This window comes from Rutidosis leptorrhynchoides, chromosome 6 (assembly GCF_046630445.1).
Source record: "Rutidosis leptorrhynchoides isolate AG116_Rl617_1_P2 chromosome 6, CSIRO_AGI_Rlap_v1, whole genome shotgun sequence".
In the NCBI taxonomy this organism is placed as follows: Eukaryota; Viridiplantae; Streptophyta; class Magnoliopsida; order Asterales; family Asteraceae; genus Rutidosis; species Rutidosis leptorrhynchoides.
This window is the reverse complement of record NC_092338.1, coordinates 78,619,990-78,642,705: the sequence shown is the minus strand read 5'-3', so window position 1 is coordinate 78,642,705 and position 22,716 is coordinate 78,619,990. Positions and strand designations below refer to the sequence as shown.

At 31.5% G+C, this 22,716-nt stretch overlaps 1 protein-coding gene across 1 annotated transcript; it reads right to left on the bottom strand.

Annotated features, from left to right (window-relative positions):
• Positions 1-46: 46 nt before the first annotated feature.
• On the bottom strand, positions 47-6,682 carry LOC139855816 (trans-cinnamate 4-monooxygenase). The gene is made up of 4 exons (XM_071845058.1): positions 6,220-6,682; positions 3,362-3,706; positions 2,052-2,185; positions 47-847 (listed from the first exon to the last, which is right to left on the bottom strand). The coding sequence occupies exons 1-4, from the start codon at positions 6,657-6,659 to the stop codon at positions 249-251; spliced, it is 1,518 nt and encodes a 505-aa protein (XP_071701159.1). The 5' UTR covers positions 6,660-6,682; the 3' UTR covers positions 47-248.
• Between the last annotated feature and the right edge of the window lie 16,034 nt (positions 6,683-22,716).

The following is a 22,716-nucleotide window of genomic DNA, read 5'->3' as shown; positions in this document are numbered from 1 at the left end:
AATACATTTGATCAATGTATATCAACAAAAAGACACTATGAGGTCATAATAAAATTCACGTGTTTCAATTATTTCAAAACAGAACAAAAAACTTTGTATGCTTTCAAGTTGCACAACTACCTACCATATCTAACATATTTAATAAAATCAATCCCTTCAACATTTGTAAATTTCTTGAAAAACAACATATTTCACATTATCAAGCACCCAATACATACAAAGGTTACCATATAAATATAAAAGAATTCTTAAAAAGATATTGGTTTAGCAACAATAGTAGAATGCTTCAGGATATGAAGACTAAACTGTCCCCCTTTCTCACCAGTGTCAATCTTGGACTCTCCGGGTGGCGGCAGCAACTCGAAATTCTGCACCAAACGCCCAATCGTGATTCCTAAAATTGGCAACGCAAGAATAATCCCAGGGCAACTCCTCCTCCCAACACCGAAAGGCAAGTACCTAAAATCATTACCATTAGCTTCAACTTTACTTTCTTCTTCAAAGAATCTTTCTGGCCTAAACTCCTCGGGTTTCTTCCATTGCTCGGGGTTGTTAGCGAGCCACCAAGCATTGACTAAGATCTTGCTCTCGGCTGGGATGTCAAAGCCACCTAGTTTTGCATCGTGTAGGTTCATGTGTGGGACCAGAAGAGGAATAGCCATACGGAGACGTAAAGTTTCCTTAACTACAGCTTGGAGGTATGGAAGCTTTTGGATGTCGGGCTCGGTGACTTGTACCCCTGGTCCAAGGATCGTGTCGAGCTCGTTCCTAAGTTTGGCTTGGATCTTAGGGTGGTTCACAAGCTCGGCAATTCCCCATTCGATAGACCATAAAGTTGTCTCAATTGCTGTTTAAAAAAAAAAAAATGGTTGTAATTATAAAATTACGGAGTATGATTTAATTAAACAAATAAAGAAAGAGTCAACCTTTGGTAGATGCTAAAAGTAATATAAATGGATCCTTAAGAGATGGATCTAGGAGCATATAATCGACAATTTGACTTTGCATCCGTACATCGGTTGTCAATTTGGCTTAGTCTATTGAATTTTATAAATGAAATATTATTATAAATTTGCAATCTTTTTTGACTTGGTATTTTAGCAACCGGCAAGTGAATCACAGATTCCTTATATAAGTTTTTATAAAATGGTGCATCTAAATCTAAAATTTATATTATGCCCTTTTTGTCAACTCATAAAGTATGTAAGACAACTATATATAAATAACAAATTAAAACACTTGCCATACTAGAACTATGGAAGTTAAGGGTGCGTTTGTTTACCTCTTAATGGAATGGTTCAGCACTGAATGCTGAATCATTCAGCATTCAGTTCGTTTGTTTCTAACCTCTGAATGACATATGGTGCTGAATAGTTCAACATTCAGTGTTGAACCATTCACAGATGAAACACTCTCTTAACTATTAAGAGGCTAAATTTTATGTAATATTCTTCTTAAATCGTATTTAGAACACTTATCTAATAAGTATATTGAAGTTTTTTGTTAATGTTAAACGATAACTTTTTTACTCTGAGATCTATTCCAACATTTTCAGAAGAAACCATTAAGCTTTGGTTGATTTAATTCATTCATATAGATTATTCAAAATGATTATCAAACAGCTTATTGTCATTCAGAATTAAATTCATTCAGAACCTCTGAATCATTCAGATTATGAATGATTCAGTGCTTAATTATTCAGATTTATCAAACGTACCCTAAATGAATCCTAAATAGTTTGACTAGCTAGTACGCATTATTAACCATTACCGATTCATTTTACTATCACATAATTAACCATTACGAACATCATTTATAAAAGTTCATATTTGGCCAAATATCGTTACAGAACATGCTAAAATCGGCGAAGTAGTAATTAACTTCTGATTTCGTCGTTCAGCTAGCGCAGGGGTCATCTAGTTGGGTATAATAGTTTCCTTAAACACCACTAGCAAACATTTTCCTAACCTACTTGGTAAAAATCGATCTTTAGATAAAATATGGGTTGATGATGTCATAAAATACCACGAAAACAAAAGAGAGTAGCATACCAGCAACATTGATGTTCTCAACGATGTAAAGAACATTGTCCTCATTGATCTCTCCCTTATCCTTGGCTTCAAGAATATGATCAATTGCACATTTCAGTTGGTTGTTGTCCATGCTTTTTGTGCTTCCAATCTTCCTGTTAATTTTATCATAAAAATAAACATATTGTTAACTAGTTAACCGGCTTACTAAATTATAATAATTTTTTTTTAAATATACTAGAGCTTAGATCCACCTAACCCATCATGTACACCTACTACTTCAATAATGACATTGTGGCCCTTGCTGGCCTCAGAGAGAAAAAACTTTTATATGATATACTCACATCGACATTAGAAAAAAAACTGTTCACCTTACTATTTATATATGTCTCAAAATATTTGTCCACTTATAAAAAATAACTACTAAATATCATTAAATTTCCTAATTTACTATCATTTATTACTTTCAATAATTTATATATTAAACTAATTCATTCAAACATACCTTAATATAAACGAAAAACACACATTTGACATATATCTTAAATTCATCAAAAAATCTTACCAGATACTTTTTACGGGACAAGGAGAGTAATTAAATTAACTATATCTATATTATATTAGACCCATGACTTTAAAGGCAAATTCCCATGACTTTAGGCTAATACTGATTTTAATTCATAAAAAGTAAGATCACACCTAGAATATTTAATCCAAAAATAGTTGTAGCTACATATATAAAGGGTGATTAACATATAAATTCATCTAGTTTATCAATGTAAAAGTCATCATATGATATATGATATATAATTATTACTATGATATATAATTATTACTATTGTATAATATATAATATAAATATAAAATATAAATATAATATAATACAATATATAATATAGCACTCAAAATATATTGTATAATAATATAGAACATAACTATATACATCATTAAGAAAAATCATAACTTTAAAGTTTAAAGATTAAGAAAAATCATAACTTTAAAGTTTAAAGTTTAAGTTGTGAGTTCGAGTCTGTCTTGTAAAAAAGAGTGTGTTTGGACTTTGGAGTTCCAAAAAGAGAAATGGAACCTATCTAAATGGTTGACATACCGATACCATCACAAAAAACGTTATGTTAAAACCTTACTAGCACGCAAATCTTATAGTGGCTAGAGAAAGGGTCAAAAAACGGTAACGTGATAACACGGTTAAACTGTCTACTTGTCGTCTTAGTAACGGTTAAAAAGTCTACTTGTCGTCATAGTAACCTTAACGTGGAAAACATTGTGAAAAGAATAATTAAATGAAAAAAAAGAATATAAGAGATACTTACTTCCTTTCATCAACAAAGTAATCCTTGAATAACTGCAACCTCTTCTCTTTCACTTCCTTACATAGCTTCAAATAACTTTTCAAAAACGGTCTCAAAATTGGGATGAAATCGCCATAGTTATACTCGAAACTTTGAGCTAATCGACTTCGTTCACCATTCAAAGCCTTCAGTTTCAAAAACAACGGATCATCTTCACTCTCAAACCTTCTATCAAACATAATCCTGAACATGTTGTTGTACATCATCAGTTGTAACCGTCTTCTGATTACCACTCCTTCGGTCGCTGCTGCCGGATTCTTCTTGACGTCTTCCACCACCGCTGCAGCCTCTGCCTCCCATCCGTACCTGCAATTACCAATCCACAAACAAAATTATCAAATAAACTTACTACCCTATATTATGTGCTTATGGGAAATAATTCGTGTAGTAAATTGCACATATGGTTAGGTGCATCAGGGCTATCTTTAAGGACTAATGTGTACATGTAGGATAATTTAGGGGTTAAACATGTAAATACTCCTAGTAGCTAAAAGTAACTTGAAATGAATCCCATATTTTATTTCCTTGATTATTCTTGTACAATAAGAAATTTTAAAATTCCAAATTTTTTTAAAACGTGACTATTAGGATTTAGGATTTTTGTTAATATAATACGAATAACATGCATAACAACAATGTAAACGTTACACATAGCAATTAATAATTACTCTGTAATAATTAATAATTAACTTTAAAATGAAGATAACTAAGGTGTACAATATTTTTCTCGTGTTACCTACTGTTAGGGATGGCAATGAGTCATGTAAAATAGATTGATATCTATCACACGTTGATCCGTTGTCTCACTGAGTAACATGTAAAATAGTTTCAACTCGAGAGAATTCATCCATAATATAATCTTCACCAACATGTGATGTGAATTTTTAACATCTTCCATAACATTACCTACTTATGATTGGTGATCATCAACATTTATTTGTTTAAAAAAATCAAACACTTTTTTTTCTAGCTATGTCCGAGGTGTAGCCAAAAATTACTATTGAGCGGGCATAAATTTAATATGCTATATAAACACAAATCTCATACTTAAACAATATAAAAACCTTTTATAACGTAAAAGACAAACAAAAATTGAATATTTATTTTGAATATATCCAAAACATACACATGAAACTAATCATATCGATTAAAATCAATTTTAAAGTACTATGTAGATAAAAAGTAAATACCTTCTAATATATGTTAATCATTATTCTTATTTTACTTTAATTGTATCTTGTACTGCTCTGAATTTTTTATTAATAAAATACAAAAAAACCATCATGCGACTTTTTAAATTATCCTTTAGTTTAATTTTGTTATTTGTAAGAAAATATTTACGAAATATGTGATAAAGTTTTTCATAAATTTCATATATATAATGTATAGTTGTTAATTGTTAATTTGTGGGACCAAAATGAAGTGTATATTACAAGTTCAAGGATTATAAATGAAAATTGACCAAATTCATCGTCTTCCCCAAATTTTAGGTCTCGACTCTGCTCTTCAAACCTAAAATTAATAGCTCCAATTTTTCTTCACTTATAATCTATTAATTTCCAAATACACCAGCTCTTCTACTGCAACAAGTCTCCAACTCTAATTTTATAGATCTACAACTCCAATTTTCTTGATCAGAGCAAGATAATATACCATATACACTACCATTATTAGGGGATGCTAGACACCCCCAAGCATCCCTACTAGCTCCGCCATTGGCAATGACCACCCGATCCATCGGATATCCATCCCATCCACCCGCTTCGTGATGGATATGGATGAACCTAAATGGATATGGATACGGATATGGATGAACCTAATGGATATGGATATGGATATGGATATAGATATGGATGAAAAGTTTCAGGATATATCCATAACACCCGAAATACATATATACAAATACATAAATACAGATATATACTTGCATAATTACTGTAACACATGTATTACCGTTAAATTTACATTTTGCTTTCAACCTTATAAACAAATATCAGTGACAAATTACGATAAAACACTTACATCTAACAAAAATACACATGTAAATTACATATTTGATTCTTCATAATCTATGTTTTATAATAAATTAACAAATTGTGTACTATCTTCGACAAAGATTACCTATTCTTGTTGATAGATTTTAATTATGTTATATTATATTTATTATTGTTATACCACGTTTTCGTTTTCATCGCATATTAGGAAATATTATAACATTTTTTAAATATCTAATGGATATCTATTAACCCGCTTAATCCGGCGGATATGGATATGGATGAACAAAAATTAAATGGATATGGATATGAATACGGATCAACCAATCCATATCCGATCCATTACCATTCCTACCTACTAAGACTTGATTTATACTCCGTAAAATTTCTTTAGAGTTCTTACAACATACGCTTTTTCGTTTTAACCAAACCGTGGTGGTCACTTATCTATGCTGGATTTCTAGCCACGTAGTACATGTAAAAGACACTTATTATTCGTACAAAAACTTTAACCACACACGTATTTTGAAAACTGACTTTTGCACTTTTTGAATAAGTCTCGATCAAATACACATACATAACAAGTTTAGCATGTTTAACTCTCCAAAAGACGTATGGTACATAACTAAATGTCATAAACACATATAATCAAAAGTCTCGTGAATACTGCTAAACCAAAACAATACAACAACAACAAAATCAAAACAATACTCTAATTAACTAAAAAAATTGATAATTGATTACAGTTTGGCATAACAAATGTAAGTTTATTTTAATTGTAAATCGTAAATGTAAATAAATGTAGATAAATACTGTATAATATACCTGTATTGTTGGACAACTTTGTTAGTGAAAAACGGGACAGTCATGATCCTCCGCATTTTACGCCAATGTTCACCATAAACCGTGAAAACCATATCTTGTCCTTTACCCGTAAATATATCAAACACAACGTTTCGAGTACGTGATCCGAACTCGACACCTTGTGTATGAAGCACATCTTTAGCAAGATCTGGGGACGACACAACAACTAGGTTGCGTTGTCCCATTCGTAATAAAAAGATCTCGCCAAATTTCTTGGCGAGATCCGTTAAATTACGATGATTAAGATCATCACCAACTTGGAGCCAGTTTCCAAATATGGGAACTGGAATGGGTCCAGGTGGCAACTTGAAACGCTTGCCACGTAGCTTGGATATAAAGATTGCACCTAGAATGGTTGCAAACAGTGCTAAAAGTGTTTTCTCCAAAAGGAGTAGATCCATGGCGGAATTAACAGAGAAATGTTCTATTTTTGTAATGAAGTGGAGTGTTGATGGGGTGAATTTTTATATAGGTGGTGACTGGGGTTAGGTGGACGTCAGGACGTGAAGTTGGTAGCAGGTTCTAAAGCTAACGGCGTTACTATATTTAACGGTGGATGAATAAATTAAGATGGGATAGGGATCCGTGTTATAAACGTGAACGTTTTGGTGAATTGTACTCCGTATTTGGATTGTATGAAAGTCAACTCCCCAAATTTTTTTTTAATGCGAGTAAACCTTCATATAAACGTACGTTGGGTCCTTCAGGTAAGACATCGGATAATCAAGTTCTCGAACGCGAGACCTGGTACCAGGTGATTTGCGCATTATGAACACCCTCTAGTCACACTCTTGAAAATATTTTTTACTCACAATATAATCATATTATTAAGTTTATTCCTATCATTTTTTTGATACATAAAGATGAAATTTTGAGACATCTAAGAATAATAAAAGGTATAAACAAAGAATGTTTTTATCCAAAAAAGTATAAACAAATGAATCATACGGAGTATTTATATGACTCCGTAGCGTATAAATTTCGCAATACCTTAACAGTCGTTACACATTAAGTTTGATATCACTTGGGCCCATTTGTAACTCTATTTACATTCTCGGCCACACACGCATATATTTTGATGATAATCAAACATCAAACATGTTGGTTATTTAGAGAATATATATAACCTATATTGATTGATTTGAGTCATCATGAGTTCATGCATGACAAACTCCGAACCCGTTGACAACTATGATTTTTTGGCAAAACAGTATTTTATTTAATAAATTTTACGGAAACAGAAAATTAAAAAAATTATAAAACAAGTATAATCAAATTTGTGAAACCCGGTTTGTACCCTTTGACCACAAACCGAATCTTCAAACAATAGTTTGTTGACACATGACAATTCTAAGCACAAACCGGGTTTGGCAAAACCGATTTCAGTGCTTTTTTGAAACTGTTTTCGGGTCTTGAGAAGTGTGGTTTGTCAGCATAATTCTGTAACACTAACCCCAATTTTCCTGTTGCTATATAATACATATACATATATACATATACATATAACAAATCATTAAAAACAAAACAATTAAATAAACATTAGATAAATAATAACTGAAATGAAATGATGACACTTGAAACAAAACACACATTACATAAATAAAATTCGATAATGCCACGGTTAAATAAACATTATAATCAAACACATTAAAAACTGATAAATTAACATTTCACCATCACTACCGCTGAAGCTTGACTTGAGTGGTATGTGGGTGGGATCTAACTTGGGGTATTGTCAACCTAGGTCCGATTCTCATTTCAAACAAGGAGTTTCCAACCCTTCAGGATAATGCCAACATCAATGCGATTTGGGAAGGTCTATGGGGGTTTTCCCAACCTTCGATGGTACTGCCAACATCGTCGCGATTTGGATTTCCTCTTACGCGTGTGTGAGTGATAAATGAGAGCATTCGATGTCGATATCGCCGTTAAAAAAAACATCATCACCCACAATAGAACCATAGTGTAATCATGATTATGTTGAACTTGGGTACACTATTCCATGTCCGACTGGTGTTCTCCGGGTTGTTTATCGTCTGCAAAGCCAGATTCAACATAACCAGGTAGAACAAACGAGGTCTACAGGACTTTGTAAGGGATGTACTCTAAGAGACAGCGTATGATGATAGATTTGAACAAATTTCGTGGCTTTTTGCGTTACATTGGCCATATTCCGAAGGTGGTACTTGTCAATTGGGTTTTGTTTTCCAACTTTATGTGACGACCCAGAAATTTCCGACCAAATTTAAAGTTCATTTTAACCTATAATCGACACGATAAGCAAAGTCTGTACTGTGAAGTCTCAAAAACATTGAGCTGTGTTCATGAATACATTTGACCTTTGACTATTCTCGACGATTCACGAACAATTGGATGTAAATAAATAAATAAATAAATAAAAATATATATATATATATATATATATATATATATATATATATATATATATATATATATATATATATATATATAAATATAAGAATATTTATAATATTTTAAAAATTAATAAAGTATACTTTAATCATTTGAATTAAAATATAAAATGATATATATAGTAATTAAGTTGTTATTGAAATAAATATTATATGACTTATATGTATAATTAATATTACATGTATATGGTAAAATACATAAAATGTATATATATTAAATATAAAAGACATGTTAAAAATTACATAATTAATAAATCGTAATATTAATATATTAAATGTAAATACAAGTTAAAATATAGTTATAAATATTATTATTATTATTACTTTCATAAATATTAATATAAATATATGTATTATGATTATTAATAATCCAATATAATATATAAATATAAAAATTGATACATTTAAATTGTTATCATTAATACTACTAATATTATTGTTATCTTTATTAATATCATTAATATAATTACTATTAATATTAGAATCAGTATTAGGAATATATATATATATATATATATATATATATATATATATATATATATATATATATATATATATATATATATATATATATGAAGGGTGATAAATAAATTGTTATAATATAATTATTACTAATGTTATTATTACTAATAATATGATTAATAATAATATTAGTAACATTATAATTAATATTATTAGCAATAGTATTGTAGATAATATTATCATCTATAATATTAATATTATTATAAAGTGTTATTATTATTATCTATAACATTGGGAGTATTATCATGGTTATAATTATTAATTAATAAGATGAATCATAATTGATAAATACATATATATATATATATATATATATATATATATATATATATATATATATGTGCCTATAAAATTATATATATATATATATTAATTAATTAATAAGATGAATCATAATTGATAAATACATATATATATATATATATATATATATATATATATATATATATATATATATATATATATATATATATATATATATATATATATATATATATATATATATATATATATATATATATACGCTGATATTTATGCAAATACAATATATATACAGCAATATTTTGTTAGATTAATTGAGACAGATTAATATAAATGCAGATACATCCGTAATTTGTTTTCAATCACTATCTCCTCTGTTTAAATGGTCTCCCTAATTGATCTCTTTAGTACCAATCAGATATTATTTGGAATAAAATCAGTTAGCCATCGTATTCTCTTTTTTTATTTTTTTTTGTATTTTCTTCTGTTTCTGTGTTCGTTTATTGATCTATATGGATTCTGTATATATCAATCGAGCTGTGTGATAAATCAATCAATTCCCCATTCATCTTTATCAGGTATCTGCTACCTGGTGCTCCTCATCAATTTAAACAGAAAAAAAAACAAATTTTTAAGAAAACCGTCAGTCCTCTGTTGTGTCACTTTTTACTAATAGCTCGATTTCGAATGAAAATTCAAAATCTATAAATGTAGAGTTGTTAGGATTTATCTTTTCCAACTATCTGCAAAATCTCAAAACCCAATTCGTAATATTGAGTTCGAATTTCGGAGTCAAAGTTGTGTTTCAAAAGTCAAACGATTGTGTTCATCCAAAAATTGGGAGTTAATGTTTTGAGTTCAATTGATCATGGAGAAAGTTTATAGGAACGTTTTCCTACCTATTTCATGTTATAACTTTAGTCTAAAACTAATTGGAATTCATGATTGGAGTTGGAGTTCTTTCTCTTCAAACGGGTCTGCTAAAGCTTCTTAAAATCTTTTGTTTCTGTTTAAGAAAAATAAATCCCATGTTCCACATTCCAGTCGTTTATGTCTAGTTTATGAAGCCAAAACCCAATTCAGTCGATTTTTGCTATGGTTGAATGATTAGTGATCGATCAGTGTAATGAAGGAGAAGAACATTTTGTAAATGGGTTAAATAAATTTATTTATAGAGTTAATCAGAAAAACAGATGGCGGAAGAGTGGTTTTGGTTGTGTTCGGGTATTTGAGAGGTCTCGGCTTCGATTCCTGCTGGTGTCAACTATTTTTTAACACTTTTTGAGGTAGTTTTTCATTTCAAAAATCATTATTATTATTATTGTTATATTATTATTATTATTATTATTAATTGTTATGAATGTTATGATTATCATCATGTATTAAAATTATAAGTATTATTAGTATTATTATCATTATTATTATTATTAATATCTTTGCTATTAGTATAAGTATTATTATTATGATTATGACTATTATTGTGATGCCCCGTACTAAATCATCATGTACGGACCATCAACAACAGGATCATTACAAGGTCAAACACTATATGCGTTTTCAAAACAAGTTTGCATTCATGATAAAAGGTAACGTCATAACTAACGTCGAATGTTTTATATCAAAAGTATACTCCTATGAATAGAAGCAAGGATAATAGCATGTGACCCATAGGTCATTACAAATCATTGTTCAAAAGTAAGTAAGTTTATGAATGCAAGATAAATGTTCATGCGGTGACATCTCTAAAGCAGCGGGTGTCTACAGCAAGACCAGTACAACAGCGGAAGCAACCTTAAGCACCTGAGAAAAACATGCTTAAAAATGTCAACACAAAGGTTGGTGAGCTATAGTTTAAGTATAACAGTATGTAAGGTAGGCCACGAGATTTCAGTGCTTCAACAAGCGTTTCAAAATAGTATGCAAAGTATATGTTTAACCGTGGGCACTTGGTAACTAACTTAACGTTTATAACCCTCTGAAAGTACACTTGGTGAGTGCGTATGTTTACGAAGTATTAAACACTCGTTAAATGCTAGCGCAACTAGCCCGAGTGGGGATGTCAAACCCTATGGATCCATATCTAAGATTCGCGTTCACCGGTTCAAAAACCAATGACTAAACGTTACCGAGCTAAAGGGAATGTTTATGCCGTTGTATAACCCACACATATAAAGTTTAAGTACTCGTGCCTAGTATGTAAAATGTAAAATACGCATGTATTCTCAGTTCCCAAAATAGTTAAAGTAAAAAGGGATGCTATAACTCACAGTGGTAAAGTAGTGGTAAAGTCGAGTCGGGAAGTAAGCAAGTACGTAGGTCCGGAAAGTCCTCAACCTAAGTCAAATAGTACTAAGTCAGTAAATCGTCCCAATAGGTTTAAATGTATGTAAATTAGGTCTTAAGGGTCATCGGCATTCATCATCAAACAAAAGTATAAAGTAAGTTTCATTCTAGGAAAGAGTTTAAAACAAAGGCTGACTTGGATCAGTTACCACGGCCTCTATACCTACTGAAATAAGGTGAGACCAGTGGCCATGGCTCCGTATATAAGTCCTTTAGTTGTGGTAAAAATCCCAGAAGCAAACTCATCTTTGTTTGACCGTGGAGACGGTCTAAGTGCGAGTAGGTCAGAATTTTCAGCACAACGTTAAAAGGACATAGTGACGATCGGAGGGCCATAAATCCTAAACTGTAACTCGGATTAAGATGAGTATTAAACGAAAAATTATCTACTCGAACAGAGCTAACTGAATATCAACATTACAGTAGCCCAGGTTGTACTGATCAGACCCAGAAACAGTAAAACAGTAGGTTTCGGTGGGTTCTTGGTGCTTGATGTTCATCACGGTTCTCATCCTTGATGCATATAGCTTCAAGTGTAAAACTCGTTGATGGGTTTTGATGTGCGTAGAGGTGTATATAAAATAGTTATATTTTTACTACAAAATACTATTAAATACGATACAATTTTACACAAGTTATTTATTTATATAGTGGATATACCTAAACCTTGCTACAACACTTATAGGCAGTGTACCTAATCGTACAGTAGTGTAGTTTTTAGTAAGTCCGGTTCGTTCCACAGGGATCTTTAGCCAAGTTTAACGCTATATTTTTAAAACTACATTTGTAAATATATAAATATATATATATATAAGTAGTATTATTGTTATAAAAGGGGATTTTTACCGTTTAATGACCGGTTTGTCGATTTTAAAAACTTTAGTCGCAGTTAAAACCTAATGTAAAATATTAAAAATAAATATAACTTAATTTTAAGAGTAAAGTAAATAACGATAATGAAATTGCGATAAAATAAAATGACAATAAATAAAGTGCGATAATTAAAAAGTACGATAATAAAAAGTGCAATTAAATACAACGATAGTAAATAAAAGTGCGATAATTAAAAGTGCAATTAAATATGAAATATATAAATTATACTTATTTAAACTTCCATAATCATGATGTTTGACGTGTTGATTTTAGTTTAATACCATGGGTTAATTGTCCTTTCTCCTGGATTATTCAATATGTCCGTCTGGTTTTTGTCTATAACAGTCCATCAGTCATAAATATAAAGTGCGAGTGTCCTCGTCAAATTATCCTTATATCCGAAGTCAAATATTCCAACTAATTGGGAACTTAAACTATAATTACACCAAGTGTCCTTGTATATAATTCACCCCTGTTTTAATAAGTCCATTAACTATTAATCCATTCCCGTGTCCGGTTAAATGAACGATTACTAGTACTTATAAATATCCCGCCCATCGTGTCCGATTGAGTGTATATGGTTATTTATAGGTACATCCAATTGTAAATCTTTATATTAAATTAACAAACTATCATTTAATTAAACAAATATAAAGCCCATTAATAGCCCATAGTCTAATTTCCACAAGTGTCGTTCTTTTGTCCAAACCCCAATTATGGTACAAAGCCCAATTACCCCGTCTTTAATATTTTAGCCCAACATCACGATTACTTCGGATTAAATAAGCATAATAATAACTTAGCTACGAGACATTAATTTAAAAAGGTTGAACATAACTTACAATGATTAAAAATAGCGTAGCGTTACACGAACAGAATTTCGACTTACACCCTTACAACATTCGCTAACATACCCTTATTATTAGAATTAAAATTAAAATTAAAATTAAAATTATAATATATATATATATATATATATATATACGTTGATAGATGAAAAGAAAAAGATGTGTTTGTTCACTGAAAACTCGTCGCCTTTTATAGATGTGGCCAACATTTCAGGGCCATGCGATCGCATGGCTTTGATGCCTGATTCCCATGCGATCGCATGGAGGGCAGTTCCAGCTCACACTCATTTGTTTTCTTGTTTGCCGACGGTTTATAAATATAATATAATATATATATAATTTTTAAAAATTATTTATATATTATATTATATTCATGTGCATAGTTGGCTTGTAATTTTTAGTCCGTTGCATTGAGCGTTGAGAGTTGACTCTGATCCCAGTTCCGGATTTTCGAACGTCCTTGCGTATAATTTAATATCTTGTATTTTGCGTTTTACGTCTTGTACTCTTGTAATTTTGAGACGTTTCCCATCAATAATTTGAACCACTTTGATTGTACTTTGTACTTTTGAGCTTTTTGGTCGTTTACATCTTCAATTCGTCGAATCTGTCTTTTGTCTTCACCTTTTATTATTTAAACGAATATCACTTGTAAATAGAAAAATTGCAACTAAAAGCTTGTCTTTCTTGAGGGATAATGCTATGAAATATATGTTCGTTTTTAGCATTATCAAATATTCCCACACTTGAGCGTTGCTTGTCCTCAAGCAATATAGTGTTGAAATACAAATACTAGAATCACTTCTTTATTCTTCACACTTTGTACATCAGTGATTCCTATACGGCGGTATGAACAATGGTAGTAACGATGTGGTTTACAGTCCCACATGACTATAAAAATTTAGATCCTTAAGGAAATTGGATCTTTATGAAAACATTTGATCTTTAGAAAGTTCATTCTAGCTTTTACCCTAGATAAGTTTTTCGGAATAACCCTTCACCGGTGTTTGCAAAATGTTTTTGTGGGTTTGGTGGGTTTTAGATTTGAAAATTTTAGCTCAAAACTTGCGGTTTTGTGTCACCCACTTGCTAACCTTGTATTGAGAAAGCAACACGTCCAGTATACTTGCTCCGTATATTACCTTTCGGTAAACTACCGTCCGGTTGTAAAGGAAAGCGTTGAACAAGCAACTGTTAAGGCAATGTCCCATGACATGCTTTTAATTATGGTCTATAACGTGTCGGATTCCTTGGTAGGAGCAATAGTAAAGCTCACCCTATGGTTTTTCGGTCTGGCACAAGGTCCTGTCTTCGACCATGCTATGCAACCACCGTTCTTACGGTTGACACCCGATTTGGTTCAGGTGACCTAATGAATTCCAGGTGAATTCCTAGGATTTTACGTTCAATAGTAATGAACGCATTGAAAATGAGTTTTCAGAAAACAAATCGGTTTGTAATTTTGATCAAAATATTTTCTCGTTCAAGCTCGAGTTTAGATATCATTGAATTCCATGAGTTTGTAATTCTCAATCTTTAAGGTCAATCTCTAGGATTGAGTAATATCAGGCTTAAAAGCTGATTTTTGATCTTTAAGGAGATTATCCTTTATGGGGATCTGATTCATTAGTCTTATCAAGCTAATTTGCACGGCGCCCTCCCCATTTTACGAGACAGATCCTCTCATGGTTAGGATAAGTCTGACTACTTGGCGACCCTGTTTGATGCTGAGGTCCGTGGATTTCCTGCTGATTTTAGAGATGACTTTTCTAGATTTTTCGTCAACCTACAGCTGGTCTGGACGACAACTTCCTGACCTAAATCAAGAAGCGCGTGTCTTTTTCGGAAGACTTTACTTCCTTTTAATGATGGAATTGATTCATCGTGTAGATCCATCTTTCTTTCAAATATATTATAAGAAATTGGGTAAAACTGATAAAATTGTCCAAAACAAAAGTATCTTCAGTTATTTGTACAAAAATATGTGATATATGTTTTAAATAACTTGGTAAATTTTTTCCACACTTGGCTTTTTGATGATGTAGCGTGAGGGTACGAAATAGTATTATTTTTAATACAAAATACTACAAAATATGACACAAGTTTTAATAATTTACGGATGGGATATACCTAAACCTTGCTACAACATTATAGGCAGTGTACCTAATCGTAGAGTAGTGTAGTTTTTAGTAAGTCCGGTTCGTTCCACAGGGAGCTAGTGATTACGTACTATATTTTTATAAAACTATATTTATATAAATATATATATATATATATATATATATATATATATATATATATATATATATATATATATATATATATATATATATATATATATATATATATATAAGTAGTAATATTATTATAAAAGGGGGTTTTTTACCGTTTAATGACCGGTTTGTCGATTTTATATTTTTAAGCGTAAAGATAAATGACAATAATTAAAGTGCGTAAAATATATAAATGACAATAAATAACAATAAATAAAATTGCGATAGAATATGAAATAAAAGGATTATGCTTATTTAAACTTCCGTAATCATGATGTTTAACGTTTTGATTTTAATTAATTGTTACTCGGGTTAATTGTCCTTTGTCATGGTTTATTTGATACCTATCTGGTTTTTATCCATAATAGTCCATCGGTCATAAATATAAAGTGCGGGTGTCCTCGTCAAATTACCCTTATACCCGAAGTCAAATATTTCAACTAATTAAGGATTTAAACTGTGACGCAGTTATCACTTCTGTCAACAATTACACCAGTTATCACTGTATGTAATCCACCCCTGTTTTGATTATATATGAATATTAATTTACCCACTTGATCAGTTTGAATAATCAATTACCCAACCCGAATAATTAATTAAATGATTATAATAGATTCCATATGAACGTCACTAAATAGGACAACCATAATCATTATTAATTATTAGGATAATTAATTTGAAGATAGGTTCGACAGACTCCAATGAGTTGTCACTCAATTAGACAATACCCCCCATCTATTAATAGTCAATAGTCCAATTTCCACAAGTGTCGGTCTTTTGCCCAAACCTTAATTATGGTACAAAATTCAATAACCCCGTCTTAATATTTTAGCCCAACATCACGATTACTTCGGCTCAAATAAGCATAATAATAACTTAGTTACGAGACATTAAATTAAAAAGGAAGAACATAGCTTACAGTGATGATTAATCGCGTAGCGTTGCACGGATAGAATTTTGACTTAAAACCCGTAAAATATTTCTTACAATAACCCAACTAAACCATAACTTTATTATTAAAATTAACTTATATTAAAATTATAATATAAATATATATTACATATTACAGAAGAGAGAAAGAAAGAAGAAAAGGTGTACATAAATCGATCAAATGAATTGCCTTTTATAATTGAAATTTTCACTTATGACCCCTTAACTATGCTCAATTAACAACTTTTTATTATTTATTATTATTCTTATTATGAATTATTTAAATATTATATTATATTCTTGTGCATAGTTGACTTGTACTTTCAGCTCCGTTGCGTCGAGCGTTGATAGTTGGCTCGGGTACCGGTTCCGGATTTTTGAACGTCCTTTCGTATAATTTAATATCTTGTACTTTGCATTTTGTAACTTGTACTCTTGTCATTTTTAGACGTTTCTCATCAATAAATTGAACCTTTTGAATTGTATCTTGTACATTTGAGCTTTTTGGACGTTTGTGTCTTCAAATCTTCGTTTTCGCCTTTTGTCTTCGCACTTATTTATTTAAACAATTACAATGAAAATATAATACAATTACATATGAAAACCTATTATTTAGAAGGGATATTACTATGAAATATATGTTCCTTTTTAGCCTTATCAAATATCCCCACACTTGAGCGTTGCTTGTCCTCAAGCAATACAGAACTTGAAATAAAAACATACATGAATCACTTTTTTATTCATCACACTTTGTACATTAGTGATTTTGATATCGTGGTATAAACAATGATAGTAACGATAGAACCATGGTTAAAGGTGGGTGTGTCATCCACAGTTGCCTCGGGTTTAGGTCAACGACACTTGCAATCAAATAGCCGATTTACTTTCGGTTTCCAAAGCAAAGTGCATATTTGAAAGGTGGTTTACAGTCCCACATGACTATAAAAATGTAGATCCTTAAGGAAATTGGATCTTTATGAAAACATTTGATCTTTTTGAAAATTTAATCTAGCTTTTACCCTAGATAAGTTTTCCGGAATAACCCTTCACCGGTGTTTGCAAAATATTTTTGTGGGTTGTGTGGGTTTCAGATTTGAAAATTTTAGCTCAACACTTGTGGTTTTGTGTTACCCACTTGCTAACCTTGTATTGGGAAAGCAACACGTCCAGTTTACTTGTTCCGTATATTACCTTTCGGTAAACTACCGTCTGGTTGTAAAGGAAAGCGATGAACAAGAAACTGTTAAGGCAATGTCTAATGACATGCATATGATTATGGTCTTAAAACGTGTCGGATGCTAGTACTATCCTTTGTAGGAGCAATAGTAAAGATCATCCTATGATTTTTCGGTCTGGCACAAGGTCCTGTCTCCGACCATGCTATGCAACCACCGTTCTTACGGTTGACACCCGACTTGGTTCAGGTGACCTAATGAATTCTGATGAATTCTCAGGATTTTACGTTCAATGGTAATGAACGCATTGAAAATAGGTTTTCAGAAAACAAATCGGTTTTATTTTTGATCAAAATATTTTCTCGTTCAAGCTCGAGTTTAGATATCATTGAATTCCATGAGTTTGTAATTCTCAATCTTTAAGGTCAATCTCTAGGATTGAGTAATATCAGTCTTAAAAGCTGATTTTTGATCTTTAAGGAGATTATCCTTTCTGGGAATTTGATTCATTAGTCTTATCAAGCTAATTTGCACGGTGCCCCCCTATTATGCGAGATAAATCCTTCTCATGGTTAGGATAAATCTGACCACATGGCGACCCTGTTTGATGCTGAGGTCCGTGGATTTCCTGCTGATTTTAGAGATGACTTTTCTAGATTTTTCGTCAACCTACAGCTGGTCTGAACAACAACTTCATGACCAAAATCAAGAAGCGCGTTTCTTTTTCGGAAGACTTTACTTCCTTTTAATGATGGAATTGATTCATCGTGTAGATCCATCTTTCTTACAGTAAATCGGGTAAACCAGTTAATTTAGTCCAAAGTAAAAGCACCTGCAATAACTTTACAAAAACATGTGATAGATAGTTTTTAATTGAATAACTTGGTACATTCTCCCCACACTTGGCTTTTTTCATGCGTCTTTTTATATCTTAATAAATAAATTCAAGCGTTTTAGTTGTTTCTCAATTTATGCCCTTTCCGAGGTAACAATAATTTCGGCATTAACACCTAGTTTTATCGCTCATAAATATGTATAAACATGATTTTGAATTCATTTAGTTAAAAAAATTTAAAATTTTCATAATATTTAGAAAATAAGCCAAGTATAAACCCGAGAGAATTTATAACCCTTCCCCACACTTGAGATCATGCAATGCCCTCATTTGCATGAAATCAGACTATAATTATAAATTCATGAGGGTGATTAGTGTAGGAAAGTGATTAAAAATACCCAGTTTGTAATTATAAAGCTCGTCGAATGATAGATGGCGCGCCTCATCGTTCATTCTTTCATTTATTATATCACATTTGTTGTTTTGCATCTTGTCGTCAAAATCAGTAGCTTTTGCTGAACTTAATGTTAGTCTTTGAAAGTGCGTTGTTTTACCCTGTTGTTTACATGATAAAATACAAACATATATACATATTTTTAAAGTTGGGTATATTACCCCACGTTCAAAAATTTATAAAATCAAATATATTTTTTTTTTGCATACTTTAAATCAATAAAATTAAAAATAATGATGACAAAATTTTTCGCCCCGCCCTCTGGTAAAGTAATTTCGGCTCAACGACCTAGTCTTCAACTCACGACGAATTTTAGAAATCATTTTTTTTCAACTTAATGAAATAAAGTAAATTTTTGTTTTTAAATTCACACAAAACTTAAAAAGAAAACATATTAATTTCATATAAAACCTAAAAAACAAAAAAATTCAGAATGGGGGGAGAAAACTAGTTGTTTAGTGTCTGCTAGTAGAAAAGACCAATCGGATTCCATTCTCGGAACTACACGAGAATAGAACAACTAACTCCAAACAGCATTTTCTTTTTAGAATATTTGAATCTCCTCACACTTAGGTAGATGTGGTGTCGAAATTGTGATTAACTTCATCGTCAATTTCTCTTGGACCATAATCAACATGCATATCTGTGACTTTTGCTTTAAGCCAGTGACCAGCTTTTTCCGTAATATCCACAAATTCAACTAGCTTCGCCTTTTCTTTAGGCGACAGATTGGATACTAACCGGTTATATAACTTAAAGTTCCCCTTACTTTTAGCATCAATAACCCGTTTAAAAAGTTTCTTCATTGAACTGTTAATAACGGGGTCATTTAATTTCGTATCAACTATGGGGTTCTTTATTATCAAGTCATCATTAGGTGTTACTTCATTTTCCCCACACTTAGGTGTTTTATTATTGTTAAGCATTACCGTTGGAGTTGGTAAAACAACATGGTTCTTACCAATCGTTTTTGTATGTTCAACGGTTTTGGTTTGTGGATATTTAGACTTTCGAATCATAAAGGTGATCGATTTCTCATCATTACTAAGTGTCATTCTACCCTTTCTTACATCAAATAACACCCCGGTGGACGCTAAGAATGGTCGACCTAAAATTAGAGGAACGTTTGAGTCCTCTTCTATGTCAATGACAATGAATTCGACTAGAAAGGTTAAATTACCTACTTGAACGGGTAGGTTGTCAGCAATTCCAACTGGGTGCTTAATGGTTTGATCAAGGAGTCGAACACTCATATCCGTTGGAGTTAACTCACCTACACCTAATCTCTTATATAATGAAAGAGGCATAACACTCACACTTGAATCAAAATCTGCTAGTGCATCATACATGACACAGTCACTAAGTAGACAAGGAACAATAAATTCACCCGGATCACCTACCCTAGGTGGAGGATTTGGTGGAACTGTCTTCACCGGGTTTACTTCTACTGTTTTTGTTTCTTGCACTTTTTTATTCTTCTTCTTCTTCTATCCAGAGGTATCACAAACTTTATTACCTATTACTTGCTCATACTCAACTCCTTTTCTTGGAAACGGGATGGGTGGTCTGTATGGTGCCACTACTGGCTTTACATACTCGGGTGGTGGTGGTGGTGTAACTTCTTCATTGTTACTTACATCTAAAACCTCCCCATCTTCTGATGCTGGTTTTTCAGAATTTGTTGAAACCATATTAACATTTTCATTCCGAGGATTTACTTCAGTATTACTCGGTAGCTTTCCTTGTTCTCTTTCACTCATCAATCTAACAAGAGTACCTACTTGTTTTTCTAGATTCAAAATAGAAGCTTGTTGAGTTCTAAATGACTGATCAAACCTCTCATTCGTTTGAGTTTGAGTTTCAATAAATTGTGTTTGAGATTCAACTAGCTTAAATACCACTTCTTCCAGATTTGACTTTTTCTCTTCGGTTTGTTGTGGTGGTTTATACAAGCCAGGTCTTTGTTGATTGAAAGTGTTGTTTTGAGTTGGTTGGTTATTCGGACCTTGTTGGTTATACGAGTTATTGTCGGGTCCTTTTGGATTGTAAAGAATGTTTTGATTTCGATTGAAGTTTGGCCTTGGCGGTTGATAATTATTCTGATAACTATTTTCCAGCCTTTGGTTCATGTAGACAACATTCTCACGTTGTTCCATCGTTTGTTCAATGTGACAATCTTTCATTAAGTGTGGTCCACCGCATTGCTCACAACTGATTCGTATTGCGTGAATATCTTTATTCATCTTTTCCATTCGTCTCTCGAAAGCATCTATTTTTGCGGAAACGGAATCAAAGTTATGGCTAGAATCGGCTCTAGCCGCTTTAGATGAACGATATATATCTTTCTCTTGGTGCCACTCATGAGAGTGGGAGGCTGTGTTATCAATAATTTTGTAAGCTTCAGTTGCGGTTTTCTTCATAATGGAACCACCAGCTGTTATGTCGATGTCTTTTCGTGTAGCAACGTTGACACCTTGGTAGAATATTTGTACTATTTGATAAGTGTCTAAACCGTGTTGAGGACATCCTCTCAACAACTTTCCAAATCTTGTCCACGCCTCATATAGAGTTTCATTTGACTTTTGTGTGAACGTAACAATTTTGTAGTGACCCGAACTTTTCCATGTTTATATATATTAATTGAGATTGATATTTACATGATTAAATGTTTCCAACATGTTAAGCAATCAAACTTTTTAAGACTTGATTAATTGAAATATGTTTCATATAGACAATTGACCACCCAAGTTGACCGGTGATTCACGAACGTTAAAACTTGTAAAAACTATATGATGACATATATATGGATATATATATATAGTTAACATGATACTATGATAAGTAAACATATTATTAAGTATATTAACAATGAACTACATATGTAAAAACAAGACTACTAACTTAATGATTTTTAAACGAGACATATATGTAACGATTATCGTTGTAAAGACATTTAATGTATATATATCATATTAAGAGATATTCATACATGATAATATCATGATAATATAATAATTTAAAATCTCATTTGATATTATAAACATTGGGTTAACAACATTTAACAAGATCGTTAACCTAAAGGTTTCAAAACAACACTTACATGTAACGACTAACGATGACTTAACGACTCAGTTAAAATGTATATACATGTAGTGTTTTAATATGTATTTATACACTTTTGAAAGACTTCAATACACTTATCAAAATACTTCTACTTAACAAAAATTCTTACAATTACATCCTCGTTCAGTTTCATCAACAATTCTACTCGTATGCACCTGTATTCGTACTCGTACAATACACAGCTTTTAGATGTATGTACTATTGGTATATACACTCCAATGATCAGCTCTTAGCAGCCCATGTGAGTCACCTAACACATGTGGGAACCATCATTTGGCAACTAGCATGAAATATCTCATAAAATTACAAAAATATGAGTAATCATTCATGACTTATTTACATGAAAACAAAATTACATATCCTTTATATCTAATCCATACACCAACGAC

What these genes read in the sequence shown, in the direction of transcription:
- LOC139855816 (XM_071845058.1), bottom strand. Translation starts at nt 6,659, where the DNA reads ATGGATCTACTCCTTTTGGAGAAAACACTTTTAGCACTGTTTGCAACC. An exon ending in AAAGTTGTCCAACAATACAG is followed by an intron (nt 3,707 to 6,219) that starts GTATATTATACA and finishes TGGTAATTGCAG; the next exon opens with GTACGGATGGGAGGCAGAGG. An exon ending in TGAGAACATCAATGTTGCTG is followed by an intron (nt 848 to 2,051) that starts GTATGCTACTCT and finishes TTTTTTAAACAG; the next exon opens with CAATTGAGACAACTTTATGG.